This window comes from Trachurus trachurus (assembly GCF_905171665.1).
Source record: "Trachurus trachurus genome assembly, chromosome: 17".
Lineage (NCBI taxonomy): Eukaryota > Metazoa > Chordata > Actinopteri > Carangiformes > Carangidae > Trachurus > Trachurus trachurus.
Genome location: NC_139900.1, coordinates 19,410,826 through 19,433,912, shown reverse-complemented (window position 1 = coordinate 19,433,912; position 23,087 = coordinate 19,410,826). Strand labels below are relative to the sequence as shown.

General features: G+C 41.7%; 1 protein-coding gene across 1 annotated transcript in view; it reads left to right on the top strand.

The window, feature by feature from the left end:
• Positions 1-23,087, top strand: part of LOC311000580 (uncharacterized protein) — a gene marked incomplete at both ends in the record, with an annotated part of 116,201 nt that overhangs the window by 77,602 nt on the left and 15,512 nt on the right. The window contains 5 exons of the mRNA XM_083991318.1: positions 14,464-14,834; positions 17,142-17,321; positions 18,417-18,525; positions 21,780-21,842; positions 22,242-22,498. Coding sequence (XP_083847444.1) covers positions 14,464-14,834; positions 17,142-17,321; positions 18,417-18,525; positions 21,780-21,842; positions 22,242-22,498 — 980 coding nt within the window. The remainder of the gene's footprint in view (positions 1-14,463; positions 14,835-17,141; positions 17,322-18,416; positions 18,526-21,779; positions 21,843-22,241; positions 22,499-23,087) is intronic.

The following is a 23,087-nucleotide window of genomic DNA, read 5'->3' as shown; positions in this document are numbered from 1 at the left end:
AAATAAGTCTATATTTCAAGCTTGTTTGTAGCGGAAGCTCCTCTTCCTGGTCCGTCCAAATCTTGCGTGATTTGCGCCGGTGATTTGGACATTACATAGCAGCATGGAGGTATTTGGATGTTTTTTGGTGTGTCTTTTTGTTACGAAGAAAAGTGGTATCCATTTGCAACCGTTATATGGACACGCACTGCTATGCCGAGACCCCCTGTAACTCAGAGAAACTTCTCCCAGCCCTTAGTCGACATGAGGGTGAGTAGATAATAAGTGCAATTTTAATTTTGGGTGAACTATCCCTTTAAGTCAGTTGAACTTTATTGTTAGTGGAAATTTGTCTTTGGCTCCTCCCACAGTAAATATACAAACAAAAAAACAGACTAATTGAGCAAATAGACAAGAAATAAATAACAGCAGCACATTAGAATAAAAACCTTCAGCGCATATACTTAAAATCAGGTGCAGTCATTTTGCATTCAGTACTTGTATAGCACATGGAATAAAAGATTTCTTATACATGGTCCGGCGCGCCCTGGGGGCCCTGAATCGGCAGCCGGACGGAAGCAATTCAAACTCTGACTTTAAAGGGTGTGAGACATCCCCAGATATCTGTCTGGCCTTCCTGACCGCTGCCCGGTTAAATAGCTCACAGAGTTGTTGTTGTTGTTGTGGTTTACCAACCACCTTCCCTGCAACATTAACAGCTGTGGAAAGCTTGTGCTTCACACTCAGACTGCTGAACCAGGCAGCTATGTTAAACTGTAAAATGCTTTCAACAAGGCTTCTGTATGCCTTTTCAAGTATGTGTTAACTGACGCCAAAGCTCTTCATCTTCCTCATTAACAGACGCTGGTTGGAGTTTTCACTAAAACTTTCAGTTTGGTCAATGATAGTGCCTGAATACTTAAGTAGTTGATCAACTAGTTCCACAGGAGTAATGTTATTAGCTCCCTTTGGTTTTGTTTGTACTATGCTGTAAGTTTTTTAGTTTTTGGCCGCGTTAGTTTCCAGATTACTGGCCTGACACCAGTCCTGCAGGAGAGAGGTGACAACACAGCCTTGTGGTGCTCCATTTGTTGATTGATTCTGATTGATTTTCCCACAAAAGTCTCACAGTGATTGCCCTCAAATCCTAAATTAGGTTTGTATGTTTTTTTTGGTGGTCAGGACCAACAAAGTAGAGCTCCCCATAACTTCCTGGGCTGTGTTTCTGTCTCGATAGGGGGCATTTGATCAATTTGACCAACATTTATTTTGTGCTGTGGGGATATACAGTATGAGTATTGGCAAGTTTCTGCAGGCCAGTGTCAAAGCATCAGGCTGTAAACCTCTTCAGTTGTCTAGTTTCAGTAGAAAGAGGTTTGGTAACACTTGACGCCTATCTCTATAACGCAGTCTTTCTCAAAGTGGGTGCCGCGGCACACTGGGGTGCCGTCTGACTGTGTCAAGGGTGCCGTGAAAAAATACCTCTTCTGACATTTCATAGAATACATTCTCTTTACATATACGCAAAGGGGTCGTGTCCACCGGACGCCCTTTTAGCGCTCTGGGCGTCTACTTTCCATTCAGATCCTATGGAGCTCGGAAAAAAGCTCTCGGCGCTTTCTTTTTGTGTCGCGACGCTCAGAGTTTAAATATGTTCAAGTTTTGGAACAGCGCCGCACTTATCAAGCGGCTCGGACGTGAGGCTGCTCGTTTCGGCAGTGTTCAGAGAGAGAGAGAGAGAGAGAGAGAGAGAGAGAGAGAGAGACCGTTGGTCACGGGTACTCAGAACAGTAGGGGCCGTGTCCAGCGGACACCGGACGCTATGAAAAAAATGCGTAGTAGGCTCACGTCTCACATTGATGGTGAGTCACACCCCCTCTTCTCTCCAGTGGATCTGTGTCCGCTCTGTTCCCACTCCGGTGCGTTTGATGTATAAAAACACACGGCAGTGCACACGGTGGAAATTCTCTGATTGTTCGTAACGGAGTCAGAACGGAGCAGAGACCGCCGGTGGATATTCATTTGAACGCGTGCGAGAGAGAAAGGTACGCGTAGTTATAATGTGTTATAATTGGCTAATAAACGTGTGGAACTATAGTTACGCTCTATGATGTGTTATGCTTATTGTTATAAAGCCTTATGATAATTTATGAGTGTTTATAATGATAGTTACACATGTTTATAAGCCAATTATAACACATTATAAATATATTTATAATGTATTATCGATGTGGGCATTGTCAGCAAGTTACTAACAATTATAACGTATTATAACACCTGACCTTATAAGTCATGATAAAATGCTTTATAGTGTGTTATGATTATTGTTATAAAGCATTATGGTCATTTATGAGTGTTTATAACTATAGTTATACAGTGCTATAACTACATTATAACTCATTATAAGTATGGTTATAATGCGTTAGAGAGATAGGCGTCGAATAAAGTGGTACCAGAAGTTTTAACAGAATCCAGGAGACAAGAAAGGTCTGTGTCTAAGTCACTGGTGTGATTTCAACAGGACCTGTCACTGCAGTGAAAAGAGCCAGGAGGACTGTATATTATCACTCTCAGCCAGCAGTTAAAGTTAATGGACCACTGTGGCAAATGATAAACACATCAGCATCAAACATCAAGAGGACAGACTCAAATGTGATGGAAGAGAGAGTCGGATCAGAAACCAGTGTCCTGTGTGATAGAATCAAGTCACTGCACATTAACCTCTGACTACCTGTGACTGTGCTCACTCCCTCAGCAAACACACATCAAACACCTTCTCCTCCTTGTCATTGGCATTTATTGTTGCTGTACTCATCATGACAAACAATAAAAAGCCTTACTAGTAATACAACTAGTACTGTCAAACAAATAAAACCACAGATTAATCACAGTGTTGCTGTGGATTCATTTCATCATTCATAAATTCATCAATTTATCATTCACTTTTAATCTGTATTAATCGTGTTTCATTTTGCATGAGCAAACAGACTCAAGAAAGAAGGGAATAACCACCTTTAACATTTTGTGTTAACAAAAAACTTTGACTTTCATTTTGAACACAAACATTTATCTACATAAATGTGGCCCTGTTACTCCTTTTTCAGCCAGCTACTAAGACAAACTAACTTCCTGAAATTGTCCGAAACGCTTTGCATTAATGTGGTATTCTAAGCTGGAAGTGCTTTGGTGAAAAGAAAACTCTTTCCTGCGGTGTGCATAATGCTTTATATTGGTTCTGGACTGTTCTGATTAGTTTTTTTTTTGTATTCAAATTTCCCACCAAGAGGACCAACGTGCTGTTTAGCGTCTTCCATGCATCCATGCTTCCATATTAAGTTGGTTGGTTCTGTCACTACCAGATCAACTGCCTATTTGCGCATGCGCAGCGGTATGTGTGACGGTAACTCTATTTGCGTTGCCAGAGACGTTTCAGGGATTTTGAGCCATTCTGTGGTGCAGAGGGGTTAATTGCATTAAATCTTTTTATCAGATTAATCATGATGATGGATTAATCCGCTTTAACACGTCAATTTTGGCAGCCCTAAATATAACCTTTTGGTACATTGTGTAGGAATTACTCCCATCTAGCGTTGTGGTTGTATATCACAAGCAACTCAATCGTATTTTTCATGCTGCATTCACGTGAAATTGGGCAGACGGCAGACGGTCGACAGCCGCTGCACGTAACGGCATAAACAAGCCTCTATAGATAGATATCACGTGACGTCACACAGCGTTCGCAGCCGGTCACAGCGCCATCTTGGGTACCGACTTCCAAAGGCAGTCTATGGGCTGTGACATCAAATCTCACAAAAATAGTGGATAAACCTTTTTTTTATTACATGGCTCTATTGAATGTCGTATTCCGATAATTTATTGATATTTCTGATATTTATTTACATCTTGATTTTGCATTTAACAGTCTGTTATTCCTGTTTAACAGATCGTTGCTAAGTAAAATACACTAGGTAGGGACGCCGCTCTGATCAGCGCAGCACAGAAAAGAGAAACTATGCAGGATATTTACTTTGTTTCATTTTTACCGTCATTAAACAGCTTGCGAGACATGTAGCCTACGCCAAGGGAGGCTGCCTCACTCTACTGAGTGTGAGCGGCACGTACATTCACGTTGCTTTCGTGAATTGTAAACAAACAGACGCCCCCTCGGTTTTAACGTCCAGCAGTTTAGCAGCTAATTCAACAGCAGTGATGGATAACTGTACCGGAGAGGCTCAACATGAGCTTCATTTGAGGAATAAACGGCAGCTTTTACCTGATGGGAGACCGACGCCTGAGCTACGGTAGCTAACAGCTAGCAGCTAACAGCTAGCAGCTTTTACCTACTTTTCCTCTCTCCCTCCCTCCCTCCCTTTCTTATACACGCACACACACGGCCCAGGTTGTCTGTCATATCTGTTGTAAACCTTGTAATAACAGCTTGTTGAGTACAGTTAACATTATTGTTGCTTCGGTTTGAGTGTGGATTAATTGTTAAAGGGATAGTTCAACATTTTGGCAAATTGGCCCATTGCCATAATTGCTATAGTCATAGCAGTAGGTTCGTTACCTTTAATTGTAGGTGTAAGCTATTTTCAGTACAGCGGAGCGCAGCAGCAGGCTGCTCAGAGCTACGCTATGGAGGCTAAGGGAATTTCTTGGTTTCCCTCATCAAACTCATCAAATACAAAATCCCAAAACTCCACAGCGCTTTTGTAGACAAGTTGTGACCTGCACAACCACCACGCTATGAGATAATGACGGAACGATACGAAACGGAGCCGTTTTCGAGGTAAATTCATGCAAAACCGCTGATGCGCGTTGCGTTCAGGGACAGTTTTTCAGCAAGCAGTCTCCGTATTTACCTGGCTCCGTTTCGTATCGTTCCGTCATTATCTCATAGCGTGGTGGTTGTGCAGGTCACAACTTGTCTACAAAAGCGCTGTGGAGTTTTGGGATGTTGAATTTGATGAGTTTAATGAGGGAAACCAAGAAATTCCATTAGCCTCCATAGCGTAGCTCTGAGCAGCCAGCTGCTGCGCTCCGCCGTACTGAAAATAGCTTACACCTACAATTAAAGGTAATGAACCTACTGCTATGACTATAGCGATTATGGCAACGGGCCAATTTGCCAAAATGTTGAACTATCCCTTTAACTGTTTGTTTAATGTGAGTGGTGGTCATCGCGTCCTGATGAGTTGGGTTTTAATAACAGCTGATAACGTAACTGTGTAGATGGCGTGGATTGTGATGAGAAGGTGTTGCACATATTTTAAGACTTATCTGTGCAAACCATTGTGCAAAACCTGTTTGTTGTGACTTTTTGCGTGATAAGATGATTTGCCGAATTCTTCTTCCATTCCTGCAGCCTTTTGTCTCAATGTTAACGATGGCAAAATGTCCAGATATTTTATTGCTCTATGAAAATAAACGCCTGTGAGTTAAAAAAAAGAAAAAAAAGAAAAAAGAAGTGGGCTACGCATTTTTGATTTGATTTGGCTTTTCGTGTATTTGGTTAAACACATATAAGTAACAGGAGAGAGACAGTGAGAGCGAGAGAGAGACGAGGAGAGAGAGAGAGAGGTCCGCTGGGTGAGCTAGATTAACTTTTAACGGGAGAGAGAGCGGCGCACCGCGCTGTCAAAGCTCGTCTCAGCAGAAAGGTGCTGGAGATGTGTGCTTTCAAGGCAAGGCCATCAAAATGAGAAATATCCATATCCAAACTACATCAGGCAGCAGTCATTTCTGGTCAGAGAGGATGTGGCTGCACTGAGCTGAATAGAGGTTAACTCAGTGTTCGGTACCCAGCATGGCGGCGGCCAGGTGGAACGCACCGTGACGTCACCTACTGATAAGTATCTATATAAACAAGTGGTCCGTCAGCACAAGGCAAAACAATACACGTGACAATATGTTGTCATGGCGATGTCGTATTGTTTACCTGACCCACGTTTTCCCGGCTTTCTCTCGACTTCTGTGACTAAAATGACATCTGGTTTGTTACTGACAGCCGTCTGCCCGACTGCACGTGAATGCAGCATCAGTGTAACGCTCCATTCCTCCTCACTGCGTTACCGCGGTGACTTTTCACAGACGCCACCTCGACCTGAGCCGACAGCTCCGGTGTCTCGGGTGAGTTTCCATGGTTTCCTACCGTCACGCTGCCACTGAACGTAAAAACATGGCGACACGACATGGCAGCCAGCACCGAGCTTACCCGCTCCATGTAGATATGAATGATATGAACGGCAAATTCAGAGCTGAAAGGAACACTTCAGTTTGTTGATGGGGGTGATTACTGATTAATGAAAAACATACTTTTGAACGAAATAATCAATTTTCTGTGTATAGACAACAGGAGAAGTTACACAATGTCCCTTTAACTAGTGACGGGCTGGCCATATAGGGCAGTAAGGACAAATGCCACATCGGAAGATGCAACCATGTTGGCCGGTTTATGGCCAGCAACTCTGAAAGACAGAAGACTCAACAGAATTGGAATACAGGGTATAGGTCACTTGATAGAGTAGCCTCTTATATTCAGAAGCTCTAGTGTCGTCTGTTCGATACCACCAAAAAAATAGAAAATACTTTTGGTGGTCCATTTTGTCATCATCATTGAATTATATTGGTTGTTGTGTATAGTGTTTGTCTGTCAAAAATGCCAGGGCCTCTTTTTGGTGCCAGTCCGTCATTGACAGTAAACCAATATCCAATTGAGCATTTCCTTTGCAAAAGAGATGAGTGACTCTTGAGTGAGTGACAGTGGTGCTCAGCTTGTTGGCACAGGAGATTAATTACCCATTAGAATATTTCTTACAACTCCACCGTACCCACAGCTGTCGCCCTCTGGTCCCTACAAACTCAGCAGTGAGAGAAATTGTTGGCATTGTTGAAGACGTGTCTTAGTGAGGTGATAACCTCAGTGTGAATCTTACTTAACCTCGGCACACAGGTTAAACTTTCTCTTTAATTTAGAGACATTCACATCCACAGATAGTCAGCACAGGAGTAATGGCTTTAGTTTTATAGATAGCTGGAGTTTAAGCTAAGTGCTTTTTAAAAAGGAGTTAAGCTAAGTGCTTTTGTGGGAACTGTTGAGTTTCCCTCTGTAATATCTTTAAGTCTTGACCTTGACTGTCTTGACTGTGAAGTGTCTTGCCGGGGGCGGCACAAAATTAGCTGGAGGCGGCCGCCACGCAATTTTGAATGCAGGAAAAACCCTGGTAAAGGTTCAGTGCACCACTAGAAAAAAGCTCGAGCTTTGTCATGAAATAGATCTGATGTTGTTTCTGCACAATTGTTAATTTTGTAATTTTCATAATTCAGCTGTAACTGTGAAAGTAATGCTGTAGGGAAACTACCCAAAAGAGTTCAGAAGACGTTGTGACTATCTTGAATAGTTCTCATGCCTGGTGCTATTTACTTGGTGGTTGGTAACCTGATGGGCCAGAAGTCACATCAGCTCCAGTCAAGCTTTAGACTTAGACTTAGACTTTACTCGTCCTAGAAGGGAAATTTGTTTCCACTTGACTATACATAAAGGACATCATACAGATAGACAGCCAAACAAAACATCCCACAATTGGCACAAAAAAGCAGACATATCACAAACATTAACTGTGGTGGGCATGGTGACAGACAGGACAGAGGAGAGGAATGTCAACGGGGTCTATTGTTTAGTGAAGAAGACAAAATATTTCATCGGATGTGCCTTTCTTGGGGCTTAAAAACGCAAAAAAGTGAAACCACCCTCCAGAGTGGAAATCTTAAAAAAGCTCCACCATCGCATTCCCGTCTAAAGGGTAAAAACGTAAAAAGTCTGCTTCCATCTGCTCACAATGCATACACGTTTACGTCACAGGCATGCACCAGTACAGTCAAATAACAACAAACATGTTGGATTATTTCCATCCGTCAGACCTTCAAGTTGCCCTAGCACAGTGGTTCCCAACCTTTTTTGGCTCGTGACCCCATTTTGACATCACAAATTTCTGGCGACCCCGATGCACCAGCTCAGATATTTGTATATGCTGCATTTTATTTGGACTCGATTTATATTTGAGAAAGTGAAAGTACAGAATACAGTTGTTTAAGATTGTGTGTGGTGTGTTTAATCAGAATTTAAAGAAGAAAAACAATTAGTTTAGAAAATATTTTTATCAGTATTTTTTTTTTTTATCAACTACTAGACATTTCAGGCGACCACATGAATTCCAGGCGACCCCACGTGGGGTCCCGACCCCAAGGTTGAAAAACACTGCCCTAGCAGTTCTGATAAACATGCACCTCGTCTGTCCAGACAAAATAGCCATGTTTTGGTTTTGATTTTCCATTTCGCGCTACCAGGGAGAGAAGTAGAAGGAAGGTTCTAAACAGGCGCACGGACTTTGTGTCGTTGTGTCTACTGTAGCTGCCTGGCAGATTTCCCCCCAAAAAATGCTTGTCTAAACGTGGAATAAAAAGTGACAACACAATGCCACTTTTGTGTTTTCTTTTCAGATTGTTTCTGTGTAAACATAGTCTTAGAAAGATGGGTTTCAAAGTGTGTTCTACTTGATTCAAATCCGAGAGATGGTTTTGGGAATTAATCACATTTAGTGAGTAAGTAACAAGTTACCCCTGTTAGATGAGCAGTAGGAACATGAAAGCTGGAGGTCGTCCAACCTCCAAATGACAACCACTCTGTCTGTAGCTTTCTGTGCCGCCTGCACACACACACACACACACACACATGCTGTGTTCATGTGAGTCCTACGTGCTCATTATCATGGCCTGTGTCTGATTCAGGCCTCGGGCTGAGCCACGGTTACAGCTGCAGTTAAAGGTGACAGAAGAGAGTAGGTTTTGTTATGGTGGTGCTGCGACACATCAACAGCCACCTGGTCTGTGTGCGTTCGCTTACTGGCAAAAACACAACAGCGGCCAATTTGCATTGTTTCAGAGGAGACGGGGCATTTATCACGTGGAGAACCCCAGGAGAGAGGGGAAGGAAGGTGACATGAGGGCACCGCGGGGCCGGGCCTGTCCACTGTCATCGTTATGTAAGAGATGTCTTGATGGCAACAAAGAAGCCCCCTTCCACCCGGGCCCCTCTGCCCTCCGCTGTCTGTCTCTATATCACCCGCTGAACGTCCCGAGCCCGCTCTGTGTCCGCCTCCCATCTGCTCAGCTCACCTTTCCCCCTGCTTCCACTTTATTCTTTCTTTCTCTCTGTGTGCTTATCCCATGAATCAGCTGTTAGCAACACTGGTGCTGCAGCTCAGTCTGACCTCGCGCTGCCTCTGAGGAGGGTGGATGTCTCTGATGGTGTTTTCATAATCCTGGCACACGGATGAAGAGCGCCGAGGACTCAGATCCAAGGACATTTCACAGCCTTTCCAATTCTGATTCAAACAATCTACATAGACTTTTAATAAATCAATGTTTCAGAATCATATTCAGGATCCTCACATGCTGCTTATGTGCACAAATATATCATATTTGTCAGTGTCAGGATGTGACATGATCCTATTTTCCGTACTCAACTCATGAGAGAAGAGTCTTCCACTCTCAGGTTATCTTACTTATGACAAGTGTAGGGATGTACATGATGTCACTTACTGTCTGAGACTGTCACAGACTTGTCCTTATCACCTTAAAAGTTGTATTTTTAACATGCATATCAGTTTGTAATAGATGAGGCAAAGGGAATTAGGGTGGAGTAGGACAAAACTGCGACTCTTAACGGGACTACACACAAACACAACCAAACAGAAACAAAGAAATTAAGTTAAAGGGGACATATTATGGAAGTATCACTTTTTGAAGGCTTTTTAACATATATTTGTTAACATATAATTGACGAAAAAAATCTGTAATGTGCAGGCTCCCTAGGTTGAAATCCATGTGGTTTTACGAGCTGTTCATAATAGCTGTTGCATAATAACACCCCTACCTGGGACCGGTAGAAGGGGTGGGGCGGGGCAAGCAGTGGCTGATTTGCATTTAAAGGGACAGGCACTGAAACCAGCCGTTCTGAACAGGACTGTTCTGAGAGGATGAAAAGAGCTGTGATGAAAAATGTGGGCTTTAGCCAGGTGAAGTAAAGAAAAGTAAAAAGGCCACTGAGATACAAGGTGGGAATTGCAGGAAACAACATGTATCTTGACCCATATTAGAAACTAGAAAGTCAAGACATCTCTGCTGAAACGTCAACATGCCACTGATCAAACACTAGCCTTGACATAGACTATAAAGTTTAGCCCACCCTCACAACTTTGTAGGCACGGTTAAGAATCATGTCTGTGTGCATCATATCTCAGTGCCACAGTAAGGAAAGTGACAAGATCATCACACAAACTGCAACCAGAGGGGAAAACCTCTTGACAGCAAACATGAATACAATGTAGGACTAAATAATGGAAAGGCACGACTTCTATAACGTATCATAAATACTGCACATAGACACTATAACACTATAACCCAGTATATATATATATAACCTGTGGGAAACACTGTAACCTATTCACAACTTTAAGATACTTTAATACAGTATTGTCTCCTGTGGTGCATCCTTTCTTTTAGACTCAGTGAGTCAGGTGTCTGACTGCTTGGTAAATCACTGTTTATTTCATAGAGCATCATCACAAAGGAAACATAATCAACAGCAGATCAACAGCATCATAGTACTGGCAAGTATTAATAAGTGCAAAAGTGCCTCCCAAGTATCAAAAATAGAGAAGAGAGAACCACGCTAAGAAGCCCTAGGTCAATATGCTGCCCATATTACAGTGGTAAAAGTTCATCATGAGCTGCTGAGGGATTTTAGCACTCCTCAGTTTCCTCAGATAGGAAACAGACCCAGGAACTTAAAGTCTGTTACTCTCTCCACCACCTCACTCCCAATGGAGAGTGGAGTGGGGGTGAATTGATTTGCAGAAGTTTGCAATCATTATAAAATCAGTATAGTGTGCCTGTTGGAGATCCTGTGGAAACACATCATTTTCATATTTTCTGAAACTGTCCCTCTGTGGCTCCATTTTGGAGAGAGATTCTTGGGGTCCTGGAGGCTGTTTTTAAATAGAAAATGTTTTAAAATTTCATGTACCTGGGTGATTCTAGACAGACTTGGATACACAAAGCGGGACAAAAACCTTTTGAAGGTGTTCTTAGTGGGATGTAAATAAGGCTTTGGCCAGAAAATGGCCATCAGATAGACAAACCAACAATAAATGAGTGGATTCATATATAATTTATATAATACAATACACCCCAATGGGGCTATTTTTTCCTTTACTTTCCTTTACTCCTATCACAATGAAACTTTACATAATGAAAGTATCCATGAAAGGTAATATTTTTTGTATTACAAGTTTCTTGGAAAATTAATTTTAATTTGCCAATGACACTAATGGAATATACTGTATGGCCAAAATACACCCGAATAGGCTTATTTTCTTCCTTTACTCCTACCACAATCACACTTCACACAATCAAAGTATACATGAAATGTAACATTTCTGTATTTCAAGTTTCTTGGAAAATTAATTTTAAATATGTAAATGAGCTCAACACTAATTGACTTATGGTCAAGAAGCCATAAAGCCGCAAGCAGCAAAAACAGGGGCCAAATAACTTAGTTCTTAGTCCCGCTCATATGTTGTTGAACATAACAGCATATTTAATATAACATCACACACAGTCGTTGAAACGACTTTAATGTATTCTGACTTTCTTCTGAAGTTCTCTGCAAACTGGGAGGAAAGTCGTTAGGTAAGGCTTGTTCGCTAATAAAAAATGAATTTAGAAAGCAACTGGAGACAAGACTGTGCAATCAATTCTTAAGGTCAATATAGGTCTTTTAAGTGTGGCAAGTGACATCTGTGTATGCATAAGTCAAGTGTGGCAAGTGACAGCACTCAGTGCATAGGTTAAAGCAGAAGTAAGTGGTCCGGTCGTTTTTGCTAATGCTGCGCTCCAGGCAGGCTTTTGAAATCGTAAATTACAGCTTCAAGTCACAACTTACGACTTTGTAGCGTTCCAGGCAACCCACTCGTGTTTTTCCGACCTGTTTTACCGGTGAAAGTCACTATAACGGCCACTCGTAACTTCCGACCGGTGAACTCGTACCAGATCGAACTGGTACGACTTCACGGTCGGAAATATACGAGTTTCCTTGAACGCACCATAACAGTCCTCGTCCCTACGTCACCACATTCACGGCGTCCCTTGGCTGCACACACAGCCCTGCATGCCGTTCTCTCTCCTCATTGGATAAAAACTGTAGGATACGATAAATGTTTTCTCCTCGGCTCAGAGCAGAGCAGAGTGACTGACAGACCTGTGTTTCCGTCCAAACACTCCATGTAAGTGATTGCTGTCGGAAGATATAACTATTTAAGACTTATATTAACACAAATATATCACTTACTTCTGCTTTAACTTATTGAATGGACATGAATGTGTTAGTTATTTGGCTTTATGGCTTCTTGACCATAAGTCAGTTAGTGTTGAGCTCATTTACATATTTCAAATAAATTTTCCAAGAAACTTGAAATACAGAAATGTTACTTTTCATATATAGCCTACTTTTATTGTGTGAAGTGTGATTGTGATAGGAGTAAAGGAAGAAAATAAGCCCCATAGGGGTGTATTGTTGTCAGCACCGTAGACTTTATACAGTAAATAATGATGCGAATGAAACATATTTCCCCAACTAGGATTTCTTAGGACTTTTAGTATGTTGTTCTGGACACCTCATAGAAATGATGTATGGTGAAAAACATTCTGTTACAATTAGTCTGTCGTTAAACGCTATTTTGCCTGGACTATACTGTATGTTGACTCTGCTGTCTTAGGGGCCGTCCACACGAACGCGGGTATTTTTGAAACCGTGTGTTTCTCTTCACAGTTTGGCCTTTCGTCCACACGTAACCGCAGTTGTCGGTTCCTGAAACCAGAGTTTTTTGTAACCGGAGTCCAGGATGAACTTTTTTGAAAACTCCAGTTTCAGCTTCATGTGTGGACAAGAAAACCGGACATTTTTCATAAATCCCCGCCCCCCTTAGTTACTGTTGCTAGCACGTCAAGCTTCTCGACGCTGACCCATGGATCATCATGCGCTGACCGCTCAGACGCTGAGTGGACTATTATGGCTACTGTGAATATTTTATTAATTATTATATTATAATATCAATAATCACTAAACATGCGGACACTAATACAAAACCGCGTGGTCACCATATGTAAACATAATGTTGATATGGCGAAAATAGGCTTTTATCAAATTGTAAATTGCGGTCACTTCCCTACTGTTTTGCTTCCTCCCGTCCTTACATTTGTTTTCAATGAAGCCTTTCAGAATCAATCAATGTATCGATGGATTATCATTACGATGTGTGTATTTGTGTATTTTCGTATCTGTCATAAACAAGAGATTACGGGCGGGGTGTGTTAGTAGCGCGGACTCGGACTCTCGGCGCCGGTCAGTTTGAGCCTCCACTCTCTCTGTACAAGTTACAGCTGCTTTCCTGTTAAGAGTGATATCGCCACCTACTGCTTTGGAATGTGCATGACATTAGAGACGGATTTGCGGTTTCATGTGGATGGAGTTATTTTTTATCACACCGGTGGTGTGGACGCAAATTTTTTTTTAACCGGGGTCCATAAAAGTTCGGTTTCAAAATTACCCGTGTTCGTGTGGACAAGGCCTTATCCTCCCCATGTTATTACGCTATGTTGTATGTCTTGTGCCCAGTTGGCGCATACGTATGTGTGTTACTAAAAGAAAATGAATAAAAAGTAGATTAAATAAAAAATCAGTATAGTGTGATGAAGTGACTTTAGATATCACTCAAAATCTCAAAAAACAGACTTTAGTCAGTTTATATGCCATGGATGTTGACTTTTTTTTTTCAGTTTGGTGCAAATATCTACCTGACAGGTACCACTTGCTGTCATGGCGATAATGGCTGTTGTCTCTCAGAGTGAAAGGTTGAATTAGCAGCACATTGTTACAGTGCTGTCTGTGTCCTGTCTGTGTTCTTTAACCATTATGGCTCTTGAACACGTTTGTTAATAACTGGAACTGTTAACCGTAGCTGATCAGAAAAAAAAAATCTTGAGTCATTGCACTAAACCTGCCCTTAATTAATGTATAAGTAGTCATGTTTTTGTCCTTGTGGTTTTGCTTTATAAAAACTGTGCAAAGAAGATAATTTTACATTGATGGAACTGGTGAACATGTGCTCTGTTTCTATCACATGGTCTCATTTGATTACCAAAACATTAGTGTCCCTTTTGTTCATTACACAACAGCCTGCAGTGTCTTCCAAAAATCCTCCTGCAATTGTGCTTGTGAACAACAAAGCATTGTATTCAGTAAAAGATGTTGATGTAGAGTTAAAGACATTACAGACAAGTTGCTCCTTTCTCTTTCACTGCTCTTTTACTTGTTATGGTTTGAGAAGAAAAGGCCAATGGTGACAAAGATGTTTTCTCTCGCAGTGAAACCTGACAACAAGGAGAAGCAGGAGAAGACCGAGACCCTGAGCTGCAAGACGGAGAAGATCGACGCCTTCGACAAGAAGGAGAAGGAGGAGCAGCAGAAGAAAGACAACGGGTCGGACAAGAACCAGAAGTCTGAGAAGATCCTCAAAGATGAGGACAAGATGGAGAAGATGAACGCGGAGAAGAACAACAAGGCCAACGAAAAGGCGGAGAAGGCGGACAAGCCGGAGAAGACCGACAAGGACGAGAAGAAGGAGGAGGAGAAGAAGCAGGCCGAGAAGAAGGAGGAGAAGGGAGGGAAAAGTGCGGCCAAGACTCCACCAGGCAACGGCAGCAAGACCCTGCCGAGCCCTGACAGCAAGAGCAAGGTGGGTCACACACACACACACACACCCACACACACACACACACACATGCACACACACAGAATACTCAAAGCCACTGCTGTCCAAACACATTTGCTGTGTGCAGTGGGACACACTCCTGCGGTGGCAGGGTGTCTGGTGGTCACAGAAACAGTCCCGTCACCCAGAGGTCACACAGCTGAACTCTGCCAGTGGGTTTTATTCAGCCTCCCCTGTCACAGTGTAAGACACTTTGCAGGAGAACAAAGTCCGTGCCTCATCCCTCTGTAAAGTTAGGTAGTCAAAGGTACACTACTTTGGGTGTAATCCTGCTGACAAACACACAAACAACTGACTGGTTCTTTCGAAATACATTAGAATTTCATTTCTGCAGATGTGATGTCGACGATGTCCACATCCACATTGTGAGTTTCTTTAAAGGTCCAGTGTGTAATAATTGTCAAGGTTTATTGGCAAAATCTGAATATACTACCCATTAATATATTTGTATACAGTAAGTGTATAATCGCTATAAAATAACATTTGTTTGGTTTTCGTAGCCTTATAATGATTCTTTCATATATACATATAGCAAGGGTCTTGCTTTAGAGAGTGTCGCCATCTTGCGCCGCCATGTTTGTACGGCAGCCCAAATGGACAATCCAGCCAGCCAGAGAGTGAGTTTTGCAAGTTTCACGCGCATAAATAGAAGAAGGCAGAAGGAAACAGCAGAAAGAGTGAATTAGTAGCTATTTGGTAGACCATAGTGAGAAGTTTTTGAGTTATAATACCGTAGATGACCAAATAGTCGCCCGCGTGCAAATACGCGCCTGTGCTCTACTGTAATAGCCGCCGGGGTCCGAGCCCATTTGGCATAATAAACGCCGGTTCAATTAAACGCCCGGGCGATTAAGTGTTTACCATAGCCTTGCACAGAAAAAAAAAGTTTTTTTTAACAGCGATCACTGGCTCTCACCTCTTCTGTCAGTCAGCCCCTCCTCTCTCTCGCATGCAGGCGGACACACACACACACACACAGACACAGACACACAAACACAAACACAGGTGCGCCAGCAGGACAGGTCGCGCTGGACTGCTAATAGACAAAGACAAATAGATAAATGCGCTAATGTACAGTGTTGAAATTACCGCGATCGACCCCCCCTCCCGCTATCGTTCATAACACTGCTCTGATCGGCTCCCTGTGTCGCGGTTACACAGTCTTTGTATTTATTGTTTGATGTCAATAACGATGTCGGGAGTAGTTTTGTTCCAGTGGTCCTACGGTGACCTCCTTGTTCTTTGGATGATGGTCTGGTGCTGCTCATTGCAAAAATAAATTGTAGCCTGTTGCAAATACGCGCCTGGTTCTTATAAACGCCTGGGGTCCAAGACGATTTAGCATATTAAACGCCCGGGCTACTAAATGGTCATCTACGGTATACATTTCTGGACAAGTTTGTTTTACCTTAGAGGACACCATCACTTTTCCAACAGGAGTGGTGCAATCTAGAATCACGGTTTTCGCCCCATTTTATACACTGGACCTTTAATATGCACAAAAAGTGTATTCCTTGCACCTACAACTAATGTAGAGCCTTAACTGTTAACTGTGACCAGTTACACTATATGGACGCAGTCTCTAACCCAGAGTCTCTCTAGTCTCTAGTGGGTGTGGCTGTGTCCTTGTGAATTTAGTGGCGGTATCAACAGGAGAGAAGACACTGAAACAAAGTGCATGCTGAGGCTGAGTGGAAGCATCTAGTTCTGATAGTCCACATAGCTGTGTGACAACCGTTACAGAAAATATGCTTCAATCATGTTTTAATGCTGCATTTTGAAAAAATAAAAAATGATTATCTGTTACATTGAAATTGAGGCAGTGAAATGACCCAAGGGAGGAGAATGCTGCAGTACAATGAAAACTGACAGAAGCTCAGATTAGTGTTAGCATGTTCTTGCTTTGCTAGCATGCTAACCTGCCAGCTGATCTGTGTTTACCACCATCAGAGGTCTCACGAATGCATTCACTGCTTCACTGCTGCTGGTCTTATCTCATGGGAGGTTTATAGTTTTATCATTGACTGCTCATAAGCTTGTTAAGTTGGTTATAAATTGTTAATCCTGTGTTACGATTTATGGCCTGTTTGATGATTATCCTCCAGTAGCTGGCTGAGCTAACTGTTCATCATGCTCACTGCGATCAGCGACTTCATCTCTGCTCTTCCTCTCTCCACATGTGTCTCTATCTGTCCACCTTTTATCTTTCTTTCCTTCCCTCCTCTCAATTTTTATTTCACTGCTATTATCTTTAAATTCAATAATCACCAGCCTGACCTGGGTCCAACCAAACCAAACTCCACTAAACCCCGCCCATCATCTCTCTCCACCAATGGTGAGGCCACCACGGCCAAACACCCCTCCCCCACCACAGCCTCAGCCAATAAAAAAAGTCCCGTACCCAAGGAGACCACACCCACTGCCGCAAAGCGGGTGCCAACGGCAACCAAGGTGAGTATGATACGGTATACAGTAGATTCTGTCATTTATAAAGAACATTATATGTGTGTATACATACATATATTCATATATGTGTGTTTGTACACACACACGCAGACACATTACAGTTCCTGGCCGTGTCTGTATAACGCTGCAGAATCAGGCTTTATGGTTCACAGAGTTGAATCTCTTATTTGTTAATTTGTCTGAAGATGAATTTAACACTTATTATTGTATTTTTTTGTTTACATTGTACAGTACTACACTTCAACACAAATTTAGAAATATTTAAATGTAAAGTACATGTAAGAAGAATGTAAATATAGCAATGTAGTGTATGATACTCCATCTGTTGAAAGCCCAAGGACGACAGTTAGAACCGTACTGACACTTTATTGAGAAAATGTTTATTTTGGCTTTAAAAGCTCTGATACCTACATGGTATGTTCAAATCATCATCCTGTCTTCCCCGCCTTCTAATTTTTCATCCATCCATCTGTCTGTCTGTCCCATCTCTACCTCTTCAAATCTGATAAACCTCCACTTGGACTAAAGGATAAGCTGACTAGATTTTAGTGGTCAAAGGTCCAGGGAGGTACATGATGGTCAAACAATTTGGCCATAACTCTGAGTCATGAATTCCTACACTAACTAGAGAATGCATTTCCTGAAGGAAATATGGGTGAATGCTGAAAGCTGGAAGCTGAATGAGCTGAATAAATTATGGAAACAATGCTGAAGTAAGTGAAGAAATTGCTGAATCAATCTTGAAAAGATGAAACAATATCTCAAGAGTAAAAGTAAAACATGTAAGAAGGAGCCATTTCATTTAACACAGATGTCAAACAGAAGTTATGACATTTCATATCCAAAAGGTCAAAGGTCAGCTTCACTGTGGTATCTTAACGTTCTGGCTATTATTGGATGCCGTTGCTCAACAACAGAAGGTGACATACCGTAGTGATTTTCTAACACTTCATACCTCTGTCTTAACTGTCTCACCGTTCTTTGTTTTTGATACACAGCAGAGAGAGAACACACACTGTATATATGGAAATACACATAAGTATCACACACTCATCTCTCCTGTCCTACTGTGACTTCCAGACTCCAGAAAATGGTGAGAAACGCCCACCTGCTCCAAAGGCCACGCCCACACCACGGGCAGCTGCCAGTAAGAATGGCTCCTCCGCAACTGCTGCAAGCAAAACCCCGGGTACGTGTTCAACACACACACACATACACACAATAGCGCTGTGTGCCTCCGCTCTCTGCTTTGGCTGGATGGCGGTGTTGCCAGTGAACCGCGGCATGGACAATAGGACCTGAACTCTCCGCAGTGGCTGGAAAGAAATGAGTCACAGTGTGGACGTGCACCACCCCGGGCAACAGGCTAACTGAATTGCTGCCATATGTTCAGCTTTATCTGTTTGGAGAGCTGACTTTCTAAGACAGCAGTCTGGTATTTTTATCACATCAGCAACAGTATCTCACCTCTCTAAGTGACGGCGCTATGACTCAGCCCGAGCCGTGTTCAAACAGCCAAACAGATATTCTCCTCTCTGTACACTTAAGCTCAGCACCCTCAGAGAAAATGATTCATTCACAGAGTTCGCAGCCATGCATCAGATGTACTGCAAGGTGCACATTTCACTTCACTCCTTTATTTTTGTAACTGTTGGCCCCTGTAGCCCATCAGTCAGATTTCATAATGCGCCCACCACATGATGGCAGCATTACATGCACCACTCCATCAACATGAAAAGTGATTCACTTTTGCTCAGACAGCTAATAACACATTCCTCACCTCAGAGGAAGCTGAAAAACCTCCTGCACAGTTGAGCGATGGCTAAGATGGAGCAAATGATGGAGCAACTTTTACTTGACAAAATGATGTAATAAAACATTACACACCGCCGCCGAGTCACGCGCCAGCTCAGTAAGGCGACAACAGGCTGACAATGCTGCAGCCACAACATATAATCACCTTATTTTTTATTACTTTTTTTAATAGTCTGGATTAGTCAACTCTTTTTTTTAATGGTTTCATTGATTTTTACAGACTGGGCTCTCGCTGGTGACGCTGCCTTTGGTTTATTTGCACTATAATACTGAGACACTTTCATTGTGTTTCTCATTTGCTTGTTTCGAGTCTGTTGCCTTATTACCTGCATGTTTTATTCTGCTGCTGTGTAAAGCATTTGGTGACATGGGTGATCATTATAGTTATATACACTACCAGTTGAAAGTTTGGACACACCTTCTCATTCAGTGATTTTTCTTTATTTTGTTTATATCACTTTCTACATTGTAGATTCAAACTGAAGACATCAAAGCTATGAAGGGACACATATGGAATTATATAGTAAACACAAAAGTGTTCATTAAAACAAAAGTGTCAACTGACCTAAACCCAATTAAGATGGTTTGGGATGAGTTAGACCAAGTGAGGGCAAAACATTCAACAAGTGATCAGCTGGTCTGGGAACTCTGTGAACTGTTGGACTGTCATCAAAGTTCACTACATAATTCCATATGTGTTCCTTCATAGTTTTGATGTCTTCAGTTCGAATCTACAATGTAGAAAGGAATGAAAATAAAGAAAGTCCATTCAATGAGAAGGCGTGTCACACATAATTAGCAAACGATTAACTGTTATATCCAACAGAGAATGATAGCATTTGTTTTAAGGCGTGTCCACAGCTTCCTGTTAAAAACAATGGACCACTGCAGCAGCAGGGGACAGGGCTGATGAGAAGAGTGACCTTGAGCCCAATACTAAATTTGCAGTAAAACTAGAATGACAACAAAAAGCCATGAAAAAAGAAATAGTTGTTAATATAAAATGCACGTGTCAGTGGGTATTACATTACGTTTCTTGTGTGCTACAACATGTATGCACTTTTCAAATCTCATCCTGCTTTATCCTCAGATTTTCATAAGGGCAGCCCCTTAGTTTTGCATCACTGCACCAAAAATCCTGTCAGCTCTCCATCTCTGTAGACGGGTACCGCATTTTGTTGGAGTTCATCAAACGTAGTAACGTAGTAACGTAGTAACGTCAGCAGTCTGTCATAACCAGAGCAGTCAGACAGTCACGCAGGGTCAGACAGCATTGTGTAACACGCATGATCCACAGACTGAGCAACAACCTACATTAGCTTTTGTGCTAAACTGTACTTTAACAGCTGAGTTTGCAAGTGAGCTCATAGTATAGCATAGCAAAGGTCAATGCCTGCACCGGTTTTATAGAGATTACAAAAACTCAAAATTCAGAAAACATCCTCATCTGTTTGTTTTATGGGGACGTAGCATTCGAATTAAAAGTGTTGAAAAACAAGTGTGTCCCAGATGGTTCATGACTGGTTTTTGTTGCAAGTTTTTTTTTTTTTTTTTTTTTTTACTATAAAATGGTGCATGAGCTGGGACTTAAACATGGGCCACTGCAGTTAGGCTTACTCTTCAATGGTAACAATACATAAAAAACACACTGATTTAGTTATTGACTACATTGGATGGATAGACTTTAACTTGTGCTGACAAATTGCCAGCATGGCTCACAAAAGCAGTGGTAAAGAAGTAAAACACATGCTGCAACTTATCAACTACTTTATTTACGATTTGAGGGTATGGCAATAAAATGTGTGTGCACTTTTTCTCAGCGTGCCATTCATTCAAATCTTTACAGCTTTGAGGCTAATGTCAGTCAGTGACTGTCAGCCTCATTATTGTTTTAGAATTTGGTCCATTGCCTCAGTGAAAGATATGAAGAAATTAACACGTCATTCAAAATAAGCAGTAAATTGTGCTTTACAGAATGAATATAAAAGACATGCATGACAGTCTGAGATGTTTTTTGTGAAATTTTATTAGAAATATAAACACAGTCTCCAAAGAAAGCATATAAAAGGTTATTCACTTATTTTGCTCAATATGAATATCAAACAAGACATACAGTAGAAGGAAGGTTTATTCTACCCAAGGTGAAAACTATTGTAAAGTGGAATTCATTGCCAGGTTATGTTATTCAAGCCAGTACAAAAGATGGGTTCAAAACACAGTTAAACATTATCTTCCACCGTTTCATGAACTGTGATTGGTTTGTGTTTGACCAAATAGAATGTAATTTCACTTTGAATGGCATGGGTATGGGTATATTTCACTATATGAAATGTAAAATATTGTAAATTTGTAGATTTGAATTGTTATTTTCCTATATGATGTATCTGAGTCTTAACTTTTGCAGGTGTTACTGTTCTGTCTATTGTATGTTGTTGTATGTTTTGTGTATGATTTGTATTATGGGTGTGTTGGGCTCCAGGAAGAATAACCATGCCATTAGGCAAGTGCTAATGGGGATCCCTAAAGTAAAGTAAATACATGGACACTGATTCATATTGAAACAATGTGAAAGTTTTTGCTAACTACCAGTGTTTGATATAAGTGTTGTGTGCTGTCTTTACCACACAGCTAACAAGAATGACAACAAGGCTGAGAGCAAGACAGGAGAGGCCAAGAAACCCAAGGCTGCAGGTAATAAACAAACAGACAATGTGCAGTCTTTTAAGGAAAGTATTATCTTTGTCTCAGGATGGTTCTCATGGGAGCATAGTCGCCAAATGTCTAAAGTTAAAGTGGTTGTAAAAGCAGCTGCAGACATAGTATAACTACAGTAACATTCAATTAAACATGATATACTGAGCAATAACTGTCCTTCAGTGATGAGTACTAAAATCACAACCTCTTCTTCTTTCCTGTTTTACTAGATATACTGTAGTCGGCTGGATAACGATGCAATTATATGGCCTCTTAACCACAATGTCTCATTGTTGCTAATAATCGCTTTACAAGAAAAATAAAGGTCATTTGGACATTTACTATTTTCACAAAAAAAAAAAAAAAAAATCAACCTTTTTGTTCCTTTCTCTGCAGCTCGTCCCCGCCCAGCCTCCACCACCACTCCCGGGACTCCGGCTGCCTCCACCAACGGCGACGCCAACGCCACCCACCGCCGCCGGGTGATCACCAAGCCCCCTGTGCCCAAGCAGACCCCGATGGAGAAGAAGCCGGCAGTGCCCCGCGCTCATCGAACCCCCCGGCCCATCAACGCCCCGACACCGGACCTGAAGAACGTTCGCTCCAAGATCGGCTCCATTGACAATATAAAGTACCAGCCAGGTGGAGGAAAGGTAGGACAAACCACACGGTGCGAGAGAGAGGGATTTTTTTGTATCAGAAAAAAAAACCTTCCATTATTTTGTAATTCAAATAGCTGCTATGTGCTGAAATCCATTTTGAACGTTCAGAACAAATAATATCTGGTCTGCCCTTGAAAAGTTAACGCCGTTAAACAAAGGTGACCGTCTCTTTAAGAAACACTAGCTTGCTAGTTTTGCTAGTATTATTGCAGGCAGTTTTTAATTATTGTGCCTCTGCGCCAAGAAGTTAATCAATCAACTACTTCATGATAATGACATCAGACCGAATAATTATCATAATGATTAACTACAGGTTAATGACATCAGCTGCTGTACGATAACATATTAAATGCGTGATCCCAGAGAGCAGGAGAGGTGACAGAGAGAGGTCTCCGTGATGAGATGACAGCGACGTCTGAGGAGAATCACTGTGGAAGATTTCAAACCACTCTTACTTTAAAACAAAGCAAACACAAAACTGACACATGTTGTTGTGTCAGTTTTAAAAAAAAAAAAAAAATGTTAAAAGTCAACAGATATTTAGCCTCTTTTCTTTAATAATTCATCAATGTGTTTCTTT